Raw genomic sequence first — 12,415 nt, 5'->3', positions numbered from 1 at the left:
AATAATAATAATTATTAATAATTGGTCGTGTTAGATGACTACTTCTTGAAGCTATTCGTATCATCATAATTAATAATAATAATGAAATATATTTCCTTATCATTATCTAAAGAAGGTTCTTATACTACCGAAATTCATACACATACAAAGGTTCTTACTTTTTGTAATAATAATTATTAATAATTGGTGGTGTTAGATGACTACTTCTTGAAGCTATTCGTATCATCATAATTAATAATGAAATATGATATTTCCTTATTATTATCTAAAGAAGGTTCTTATACTACCGAAATTCATACACATACAAAGGTTCTTACTTTTTGTAATAATAATTATTAATAGTTGGCGGTGTTAGATGATTACTTCTTGAAGCTATTCGTATCATCATAATTAATAATGAAATATGATATTTCCTTATTATTATCTAAAGAAGGTTCTTATACTACCGAAATTCATACACATACAAAGGTTCTTACTTTTTGTAATAATAATTATTAATAGTTGGCGGTGTTAGATGATTACTTCTTGAAGCTATTCGTGTCATAATTAATAATAATAATAACAATGAAATATGATATTTCCTTATTATTATCTAAAGAAGGTTCTTATACTACCGAAATTTATACACGATATAAGGGTTATTTTTAGTAATAATAATGAATAATAATTGGTGTTATATGACTACTTCATCATAATTAATTATCAAATAGTGTATTTCATCATTATTATCAGGGGATGGTTATTAGTTATATTTGTAAATAATGCTTATATAATGTCGATTTTCTCGAGCTATTCAACAAGGCCATTAATCACTTAAGTCCCTGTATGTTATTTTTATTTTGAGAATTTTACACCTCTTTTCCACACTTTGCACTCTATTTTCACACTTTGCACTACTTTTCCACAACTATGCACTTTGCAACACTTTTCCTTAACTTTGCCCCTCAGATTCGCACTTTGCACCACTTTTCCACTACTTTGCACTCTATTTTCACACTTTGGCCTCTTTTCACAGAAAGTGTGAATAAAGTGTTTCGAAATAGCTTGATGTACAGGGAACTATCTTTGTGATTAATACGGTAATACATTATCCTATCAAACAAATATATTTGTTGCCAACACACATTTTTATTGTGCGATATATATTATATATTGCTACTATAAGGATACAATTTAATTCAATTGTCTGTTTGATTTACATGGGCATGGTGCTAAATTGAAATTGAAGCATCACATTTATATTATGGAGAGGAGTCTATGATTAATTACAGTTATGTTCAGCCCAGAACTGTAAGGAATGTCATAACTATGAATAATTTAACATTTTCTTTTCAGTGATTGTTGTATGAACTTATGGGCGGTTTGTTTAAGGAATGGTAATCACTAGCTCATGGAATTTTGCATTTTTCTAATTATGTTAACAAGTTTGTTTTTTGCTGTTACAGTTCCTGAAATTAAATGAGAAAGAAAACATGTTTAAATTTTTAGTTTGTCTAGCATGAAAGAAGAGATTGCTTGTACAGTGGCGGCTCTGATAAATAGGAAACATAGCACATTGTGGGCCAGGGCCGCCACAAAATCATACTGAAACACAGCGACTTACATACAGAACAATAACAATTTCTATAATTTATATTACAAGACCCATTTATATAGCATGAATTGGCTAAATGTATCTGATTTCCAGGCAGCATTTAATGATTGTAAGGTACTTACAGATTTGCATAAAATAAAGTCTTGAAATATGAGGCCATAATCACAAGTCAACAGTTTAAGCAGTTTTATTAATAATAACAATTAACATTGGTACATGATGAATGCTCTTACAAAAGGGTAATGAGTACCAAAGGGTGTAATCCAGTTATTGCAGAGGTATTGTACATTGCAGCAACACAATATGATGAGTTTATCATGGCTAGTTTTTATCTACAATAAATTAGTATTATGAGATCTGACCACCAGAACAATCCATTAATATGTTACTGTTATGAAGTCACAATGTTTCCAAGCACCAATGGCTTGTAATCATGCTTACTGATGGCTTTTAATTAACATTAGAATATATATATTCAAATATTCAAAGTAAACATTCAGTTGACTTGATTTAATAGTGTTATAACATTAAACAGCAGCAAATAACTCCCAAAAACTGAAATTTCATGATCTAAATCATTTCATGTGAAAATTATAAAAAAATACATTATATTATGCAATATAAAATGTAGTAATTTCAATTTGTCCGAATACAATAATTATGACTCAAGTGAAATCATCATGTTCGCATACATGTAATTAATTTCCAAACATAGTGTAACTATTACAACCTTGCCCATTCAAGAATAGATATTGCAGTGCGCAGTCCCTGTCAGTCATTTTTGACATAATCACAAAATCATTACACCTGTAACAGACTAAGTATACAAGATTTGAAGAGAATTGATCAAGGTATGCCTGAGATACAGCTTTGAATGCATTCCCCATTTTTGACTTAATAATGAATACAACATTAGGAAGAATACAAACTAGACTGTTTATCTGGCTGTGATAAAAATCAAATACATGCTATGGTATTTATATTCTAAAAATAATCTTGTGTAACTTTAATATTACATGTACTACATCAAGGGCCCTCATACAAATAAAAACATGAACTGCAAACACTTTCCAAAATAATATTTAGCAATATATCTAATGATATTTAATGAAAACAACATATGGGGTTACTGCATATAAACAAACATTACGTGACCTAAATGTTTTCTGTACGGACTTGTTGAGAGAAGATTTGTGCACAAACATACAAAGCCACACCATCATACTGTACTAGTAGATTATCAATTTCTTCACTCTGGAATTAGATTGCTCTACCACTTGGCTATTCAAATGGCACCATTCTGAATACTCATCTAGGTTGTATGCCCTGGAGCAACCTGCAAATAAAAAAAATGGATTCATTTTTATTGATAATATTTCACAGCAAAGAAACTGTTGATATTTATACTACTGGTACTGAAGAATAAGCTGGAAAAAAACGATTAATCTTACCATTCATGTTACTATTTATTACTTACCAGTGTGATTCTTCCAATGAAGACGATCAACATAAAATCTAGTCTTCTGAATGAAACATAGATCTCTATTCAAGAAGTATGTATACAAATTGCAAGCATTGTCATAAATGACAACAGAAGGTGCTGTAATGATAAAATATACATGTTTATAGTAATAACAAGTCATGTCATGACACAGTCTCTGGTATTCAATAGTATACAACTTATATTTCTACTGAGAATCTATAAAATACTGGCTAAAATTTAATATATACATTCCAAGGGACTGAAAAGCACAAAAAAGCCGAAACATAATTCTATACAATATGCATGTTTCTAGAATTGAGTCAATGACATATTATATAAAATTTAAGTATAGATATATACAAAAAAACAAAAACAAATGACCAATATCTGATTGGGTAAAATAAAAGTTAATAATAGAATAAACTAGCAAATAAAATATATTACCTTTATATGTTGCAGTAACAAATGGTGGCAGAGCATCAATCAGTAACTTTCTGTCATTATCACATGAACATGTATACATTCAGTGACAAGTTCCAGCCAAATACATCCCTCTTCGATGAACAAAAATGTATTTGTCTATCTACAATAATCAGAATTAAAAGATGATTTAATACAAAAGCAGGTCTATTTGTGTAACATTGTAGTTTTATGAGCACAATTACAATATAATGTCCGAAAACTTTGAACTTAATAATTCTAAGCATGTGTGAGAAAAGGCTAGATATGGTTGGATACACACTCACGCACACCAAGGTCAATTCATAAGTCCTCATTTTTAGACTTTGTTCGAACAGGGAATAATAATTAGTAAAAGCAAATCACTTTCAGTTCCCTTTGTTTGTGGTTATAGTCCATCATTCCAAATACATTGTACTGAAGACTGCAGGCAAATACTGTTTTGCGGTCTTTAAGTTTCAATATAAGTTGGCATTGCAGGAGTGATTTCTTCACTGCATATAGGTTCAGGTGAAGATTCTGGTCTGACTCAATAACATCACTGTCTGTTCCAGATTTTGCACCATGTACAAAAGACTAAAAATCAACATAGAATATATTCTATGACACAAATACATAATATTATAACAATATTTATTTTAAAAAGGGCAATAACTTAGCAAACTCAATTTTCATACAATAATGGCTGTCATATTAGCTCTATTATTAGAAGCGCAACTCTAATAGAGGTGAACCTCTACTAAATCATTAAATTATTTCTTATTTTCACCATAAAAATGTAAATGTATAAGATACGGGTCAAACATTGACAAAAATATTTGATAGAATATTGTAAAACCAAAAAATAATTTATAATGTGTATTACCACTAAAAATGTTGTTATTCATGCATGAATATATATTAAAATACAACTAAAAGCCATCGAATCACTATATTCAAGAAGAAAATACTGTGCACATTTCAGCTTATCAGGACTAGAAAGATTTTCCTAAAGTTGTTAGATCTACTACGGTTTGCTGGCAATACAATTTTGAGACAGAAAATTGACAAAATTCACATCTACCTGGTTGCATGGTCGTTTTGCCCTAACTATTCTTGGCAAGTGACTGACATATTCTGCTTCGTCATGAATCTGAAGTTTTGATCTAGAACTTTAAACCAGATCACGCCATGCTCTTTTCATATTTCTGTAAGAAAGAAAGATTATATTTATATGGATTCGATCATGGATAACGGCACCTTGAAAGTTGTATCAATGCATCAAGAACCATTTCAAAAAAGTAAACACACCAAAGGGCAGACAGTGACCTTTAGTTAGCAATCATATGAAGAGGTCTCTTTCAATAACAAGGCTTTAAATTGAATTAATAATCATATAATTCCAAGAACCTTATATTGTGTGCCCCCCTGTTTTGCCAAAGTAATAAACTTTATTTTTCATGTACCTATCTGTGTTTGTGTCATAAATGGTACTTTAAGAACCTTTTTATTAAAATATGAAATACGACAGTAATATTATTAATATTTTAGAACGCATATGGAACTATTAAATTGATATGTGGGGTTACAACACTAAAATATGATTTAAATTGAATTAATGAGCATATAATTCCAAGAACCTTATATTTGGGACAATATATGGTAACTTAAGAACCTTGGTATTAAAATATGAAATATGACAGTAATATTATTAATATTATAGATTGTGTATATGGAACTATTAATTTGATATGTGGGATCACAAAACTAAAATATGATTTAAATTGAATTAATAAGCATAGAATTCCAAGAACCTTATATTTGGTACAATATAAGGTACCTTAAGAACCTTCATATTAAAATATGAAATATGACAGTAATATTATTAATATTACAGATTGTATATGGAACTATTAAATTGATATGTGGGGTTACAAAACTAAAATATGATTTAAATTGAATTAATAAGCATATAATTTCAAGAACCTTATATTTGGTACAATATAAGGTACCTTAAGAACCTTCATATTAAAATATGAAATATGACAATAATATTATTAATATTATAGACTGTATATAGAACTACGAAATTGATATGAGGAGTTACAAAACTAAAATATTATTTAAATTGAATTAATCAGCATAGAATTCCAAGAACCTGAAATTTGGTACAATATATGGTACTTTAAGAACCTTGATATTAAAATATGAAATATGACAGTAATATTATTAATATTATAGATTGTGTATATGGAACTATTAATTTGATATGTGGGATCACAAAACTAAAATATGATTTAAATTGAATTAATAAGCATAGAATTCCAAGAACCTTATATTTGGTACAATATATGGTACCTTAAGAACCTTGATATTAAAATATGAAATATGACACTAATATTATTGATATTATAGATTGTAGATGGAACTATTACATTGATATGTGGGGTTAAAAAACTAAAATATTATTTAAATTGAATTAATAAGCATAGAATGCCAAGAACCTTATATTTGGTACAATATATGGTACCTTAAGAACCTTGATATTAAAATATAAAATATGACAGTAATATTATTGATATTATAGATTGTATATGGAACTATTAATTTGATATGTGGGGTTACAAAACTAAAATATGATTTAAATTGAATTAATAAGCATAGAATGCCAAGAACCTTATATTTGGTACAATATATGGTACCTTAAGAACCTTGATATTAAAATATAAAATATGACAGTAATATTATTGATATTATAGATTGTATATGGAACTATTAATTTGATATGTGGGGTTACAAAACTAAAATATGATTTAAATTGAATTAATCAGCATAGAATTCCAAGAACCTTATATTTGGTACAATATATGGTACCTTAAGAACCTTGATATTAAAATATGAAATATGACAGTAATATTATTAATATTATAGATTGTATATGGAACTATTAATTTGATATGTGGGGTTACAAAACTAAAATATGATTTAAATTGAATTAATCAGCATAGAATTCCAAGAACCTTATATTTGGTACAATATATGGTACCTTAAGAACCTTCATTTTGAAATATGAAATATGACAGTAATATTATTAATATTACAGATTGTATATGGAACTATTAAATTGATATGTGGGGTTACAAAACTAAAATATGATTTAAATTGAATTAATAAGCATATAATTTCAAGAACCTTATATTTGGTACAATATAAGGTACCTTAAGAACCTTCATATTAAAATATGAAATATGACAATAATATTATTAATATTATAGACTGTATATAGAACTACGAAATTGATATGAGGAGTTACAAAACTAAAATATTATTTAAATTGAATTAATCAGCATAGAATTCCAAGAACCTGAAATTTGGTACAATATATGGTACTTTAAGAACCTTGATATTAAAATATGAAATACGACAGTAATATTATTAATATTATAGATTGTGTATATGGAACTATTAATTTGATATGTGGGATCACAAAACTAAAATAATATTTAAATTGAATTAATAAGCATAGAATTCCAAGAACCTTATATTTGGTACAATATATGGTACTTTAAGAACCTTGATATTAAAATATGAAATATGACAGTAATATTATTAATATTATAGATTGTATATGGAACTATTAATTTGATATGTGGGGTTACAAAACTAAAATATGATTTAAATTGAATTAATCAGCATAGAATTCCAAGAACCTTATATTTGGTACAATATATGGTACCTTAAGAACCTTGATATTAAAATATGAAATATGACAGTAATATTATTAATATTATAGATTGTATATGGAACTATTAAATTGATATGTGGGGTTACAAAACTAAAATATGATTTAAATTGAATTAATAAGCATATAATTTCAAGAACCTTATATTTGGTACAATATAAGGTACCTTAAGAACCTTCATATTAAAATATGAAATATGACAGTAATATTATTAATATTATAGATTGTATATGGAACTATTAAATTGATATGTGGGGTTACAAAACAAAAATATTATTTAAATTGAATTAATGAGCACAGAATTCCAAGAACCTTATATTTGGGACAATATATGGTAACTTAAGAACCTTGATATTAAAATATGAAATTAGAGAATAATATTATTAATATTATAGATTGTATATAGATCTACGGAGTTGATATATGATCTTATGAGTAAATATGAATCAATACCAGGCTTTTGATCGCGGAAACATAGAACCTTGATGCGTCAAGAACCTTTTGAAGAAAAAACACCAAAGGGCAGTCAGTGACCTTTAGTTGGCAATCATATAAAGAGATATTTCTCTAATGAACGTGATTTACCTGATGGATTTAGTCAGATATTCATCAAAACCTAAATAGCGATGGTAAAAATCACATTACATTGCACTATTTTCATTCTCGCTACGATTCTGGTACGAAAACAGTGAAGTGAGCATGCGTGAGGTGAATTTTGAGCGTGCTAGGCAGCCAGTTCGTAGTGTCAGCCAATCAGAGCGAGGTTCTTATATGCGGTTCTTACCCATATTCCGGTAAAAATTATACCTCACCTTTTAGCGTTCAGTGTATGGAAGTTTAAGTTGCCAACACTTGTGTGTCGGTTTATTGAATGCAGATACTTGATCACGTGTGTCATTTAAAGTTTCTATAATAGCACAGTTTTTGTATGTACATGTTATATCGTGGTTTCACATAATGTATCTGTGGGCTATCAACAAACTTGTATGAATTGTTTATCCTTATCCGACGTATTTGGCAATGGATCACCATAGTAACACCTATTGGTATCGAAAGAATGCGTCTTATTGAGCCATGGGCACGTAAGGACAAACATACGGTGTGTTTGCCTTGATAATTGAATCATTATTTCACGAGCTGTGCATATTGTTTGGTGTACGTGAAGACTGAAGTCAGTGTCAGGCACAGAGTCACACACTAGGTTGAGCCATCTTAGTACACCGAGTCGCTGATTGAGTCGCCTTACTTGATACATCGAACGATTACGTTTAGAGAACCTTACTGTGTTTGTGTGACGAGCCACCTGTTGAGCCGTCGGCATATGCTGGACTGTTAGAACATCGACCCGCCCGTTTACATGCCGATATATTCTAGACTGTTATAGCATTTGAACAAAAAAGGCAATGGCAAATATAGGAAAATTGAAGAGGCAACACACTATAATCGGTAAGAATTGATAGCTGTATGTTGATATATATATATATATATAAATAATCAGTACGAATTTCTTTTTGAATACCACAATCACATAAAAGTTATCTTGCTGAGAAGACTACTGTATTAGGACGATCCATTATCTACACGACTCCTACGTGTGTGGCCAATATACCTGTCGTCGGGATTCGATCACGCACCTATTTCTCCGGTCAGTTTATTTGTAAATGTCGAGTTCAGAACAGACAATATGGAAATCGGTAAATAAGACGTGATATAAATAAATCCAGTAAGATGAAGCGAGTGATATTTATAGCTAGTCATTACAAGTACACACATGACCATTGCGTTGAGCACGTCTCTGTTAGCGTGCTTTGTGAGTGTGTGACACCGCTTTCACGCCTACTATTTCATCTACTCTGTTAGCGTGCTTTGTGAGTGTGTGACACCGCTTTCACGCCTACTATTTCATCTACTGAGGAGGCTTAAATCTCGATATCAACTACCATTGTTCGGATTTGGAATAACTCCCACCAATGTGTATATACACATCTAAACGTCAGTGAGATAAGAAAACCAATTGAAATCAACACACCTCTTGTTGACCCTGTATGACCCTATATTTCGGTACACATACTATCTGTAAGTACACCAATACACAGATATATTATTGCTATATAAATATGACGAGTCGGTTACTACTCATACTTCAGTTCTTTGTATCGTTCAGTCCAAAATCAGTGTTTACGTACTGTGTAACACTGTTTGCAAAGCTGCTCCCAGACTGACCAAATACTCAGCAATGCACCACCCCGAAACATGGACTTCTAAATGAAACGAATTACCCCACGTTGGTATAAATATCACATTTTAATATAAGAACTAGAAAAGATTTCTCGTGAAAATTAATTACCAGTCTTACCTGATTCTAGCGACCATACACACACACACTTGGCTGCGGTCACGTGTTGGCATGCCCCCAATCACATACCGTGGATATTGTGGCGTTCTCCATAGATACGCCACTGAACTCCTTTCGTTTCAATTATGATTATTCGTTTTTTCTACCAAAGATAATCTGTTGACAATGGATTCCACTATGGTTATGGCATCCACATAGAAATAAACGCTCGACCGGTTATCACTTCGCCTTGGGACACGAAGACCCCTATGAATTTATACTTTTTTTTTTTTTTTTTTTTTTTTTTTTTACAAAACTGCAAGTTGAGGTTAAAATAAAACACGTTGCCACTTCGTCTTAAGCTGTTCACATCGCTAAACGATATTCCCAACTCATATATCAGATGGCGTGTTACATACTTTTAACACGTTTTAACTAAAGACTGGTGAAATAACTGGTAAATTGACTCGTACAAGTAGAAAACAGACTAAAGGCCGGTTTATACGATACGATTTATCGGATGAAACTGCGTCTGGCAAATCCAGTGACACAATAAAAACTCTTTTTAGCTTGCATGTTATTTTAGCTTATTTAGCTAATATATAATTTCGCTAAGATAAAGAATAATCTGATTGTGAAATTGTTGTTGCTTTCAAAGGTTCCATTAATTCATGTATTGCCCCCCCCCAAAAAAAGATTCTTTGGTGACGATCAAAGTATTCTGTTCAGATTATTCGAACACCAAAGTTCAAGCTCGTCCGATGTTTTTACCAATGTGATCAGTCATCTGATTTTGCGGATTACACGATGCAATTCATTAGATTAATCCGATGGGATAAATTCATTCGTGCCATAACTGTGGGGTACTACTTTAATAGTTTCTAATCACGTGACAGAACTCTTTTTCAGACGAGAAATACGTAGATGATTTAGACAGAAAATTCCTACGTGAGATGGCGACGCTCTTACGGGATAACGAATATATAAACGTCATCTCGCATCTTGGAATATCGGATGAAGAAAGACAAAACATAGAAACAACATTCTACCCGAAAGAAGAACAACGATATCAACTTCTGTTACTATGGAAACGCAAGAGCAAAGAGAAAGGAACTGCAGATAGATTATTAAAAGCACTCCACGCGGCCGATGTTCCCAAGGTCGAAGAGAAGGCAAGTGAGGCGACGTTGAAAACATTGACAGCTCCAGAGATACACACTTCAGGTACGAATGAGTATCATCGTCACTATGGCAACACAAACCTAATCCACTTTTGATTAAAGTCTTATAAACTTTCTTAAGCTTTTTATTTTAAACTGAAAAAGTTACGTTTTCGCTCAATTTCTTCTTTTGTCCCCAAACAACAAGATATAAAGTTATTTGAAAAGCGATCTGTAGCGGTAGGGAGCGCACTTCCATTACCCTGATGACCTTGTAAAATTACACGGACCGTAAACGCACACTTCAATGAGAACTAGCATCAAAGACAAGAATAGACAGTTTTGGAGTCATTGACTCGTATAATATTTACAGTCAGTGGACCAACTTTACCAATGTCATTGTCACATTGGTTCATTCTTCTTCATGTTTGTAATCACAATTTTAAATATAGTAATGTGTTTAAATGAATACGACGTATAACATATACACTGTAATATATTCCGGATTATGTAAATAGAATACCCTGTGGTTGTTTAATCTAATCCGTTCCCATAATAACCACATAAGCTTGTCAACGCTTCTACATTTGCCCATTAAGCAAGATTGTCGCCATATACTTCACCCACGTCATGTTAGTGATAACAGTATTTAAACACATAGTCGTGACGTTACCATGGTATCAACGTGGGACAGACCGCCCCACAGAATGACGACCGCGTTATAAATATATTAAAGTTAAAAAATGATGCTTTATTCCAACATTTCAGAAACTGGACATTTTTAATTAATAACAAAATTAATGAAAATATACTAAAAGTTTCAACAATAATAAAATATAAAGTGAGACATAATGCGCATTCTGCGGTCAGTATGACCTAAGTTTAAATATTTATACACACACCTCTAGATTAGATTTACAGGTATCATAGTACAATAAAATTCTCCGTAGACGACAATATATAAGGTCTCATGGTTTAGTTCACCCCTGTCTGTCTGTCGATAGTTCATTTAGATCGGCAGAATTTGCCAAAAAAATACACTGAGTAGTGAAATAATATTGTATTAAAATTATATTTGCAGATTCAGCACATCTCAGTGATGACAATCTATTCTCCATTTCGTCAACACTGGAACCGATTTATTTCTTCACTATTGGCAACAAGCTGGGAATTAACCACTCAACGTTAATGAAGTTGGAACAAAGTCCAGCCATAACGACCACTTACAAAATGATGGCGCTATTGCAGTGTTGGAGAGACACGACTGAGTATTACGAACTACTAAGTATTGATGCCCTGGTGGAAATATTAGACGAGTTAAGACTGTCAGATGCGATAGAACAGATTGGTAAAATGCTCGGTACCGATATTATACCACCAAGACAGCGGAGACCTTCCCTTCTAGCGAACTATTATTGATTCTGGCAATGAACCATCGTACTATTAAGTCACGTGACTGAACTCGTATGGAATATATGACATTAGAAAATTATTTATGTTCTGTCACATCGAATAACGATAGATGAGTTGTACATGTACATTTCACTTGTCTTGATAATTTATAATTATAATTATAATTAAAATTAAATATTATAATTTATATTTCATGTTATTTTCCGTGTTTATAATGCTCATTGTATGGTAGTGTATCCAAGTTAACCTC

The 12,415-nt window shown here is 31.0% G+C and overlaps 2 protein-coding genes across 4 annotated transcripts; one reads left to right on the top strand and one right to left on the bottom strand.

The window, feature by feature from the left end:
• Nucleotides 1-1,765: 1,765 nt before the first annotated feature.
• LOC102808234 (uncharacterized) lies at nt 1,766-7,946 on the bottom strand. Of its 3 annotated transcripts, none has more exons than XM_085508131.1 (6): nt 7,843-7,946; nt 4,600-4,723; nt 3,824-4,112; nt 3,522-3,660; nt 3,072-3,194; nt 1,766-2,930 (listed from the first exon to the last, which is right to left on the bottom strand). In XM_085508131.1, the coding sequence occupies exons 4-6, from the start codon at nt 3,598-3,600 to the stop codon at nt 2,824-2,826; spliced, it is 309 nt and encodes a 102-aa protein (XP_085364257.1). In that variant the 5' UTR covers nt 3,601-3,660; nt 3,824-4,112; nt 4,600-4,723; nt 7,843-7,946; the 3' UTR covers nt 1,766-2,823. The 3 variants fall into 3 exon arrangements, with proteins under 3 accessions (XP_085364257.1, XP_085364256.1, XP_085364258.1); XM_085508130.1 differs by having other exon boundaries at nt 3,903-4,112; XM_085508132.1 differs by lacking the exon at nt 3,824-4,112.
• A 530-nt stretch (nt 7,947-8,476) lies between these two features.
• On the top strand, nt 8,477-12,171 carry LOC100374965 (uncharacterized). Its single transcript, XM_002731826.4, has 3 exons — nt 8,477-8,703; nt 10,502-10,816; nt 11,834-12,171. The coding sequence occupies exons 1-3, from the start codon at nt 8,661-8,663 to the stop codon at nt 12,169-12,171; spliced, it is 696 nt and encodes a 231-aa protein (XP_002731872.2). The 5' UTR covers nt 8,477-8,660.
• The last annotated feature ends 244 nt before the right edge of the window (nt 12,172-12,415 follow it).

Source organism: Saccoglossus kowalevskii, chromosome 14, assembly GCF_978046115.1.
Source record: "Saccoglossus kowalevskii chromosome 14, keSacKowa6.1, whole genome shotgun sequence".
In the NCBI taxonomy this organism is placed as follows: Eukaryota; Metazoa; Hemichordata; class Enteropneusta; family Harrimaniidae; genus Saccoglossus; species Saccoglossus kowalevskii.
This window is presented reverse-complemented; position numbering and strand designations above follow the sequence as displayed.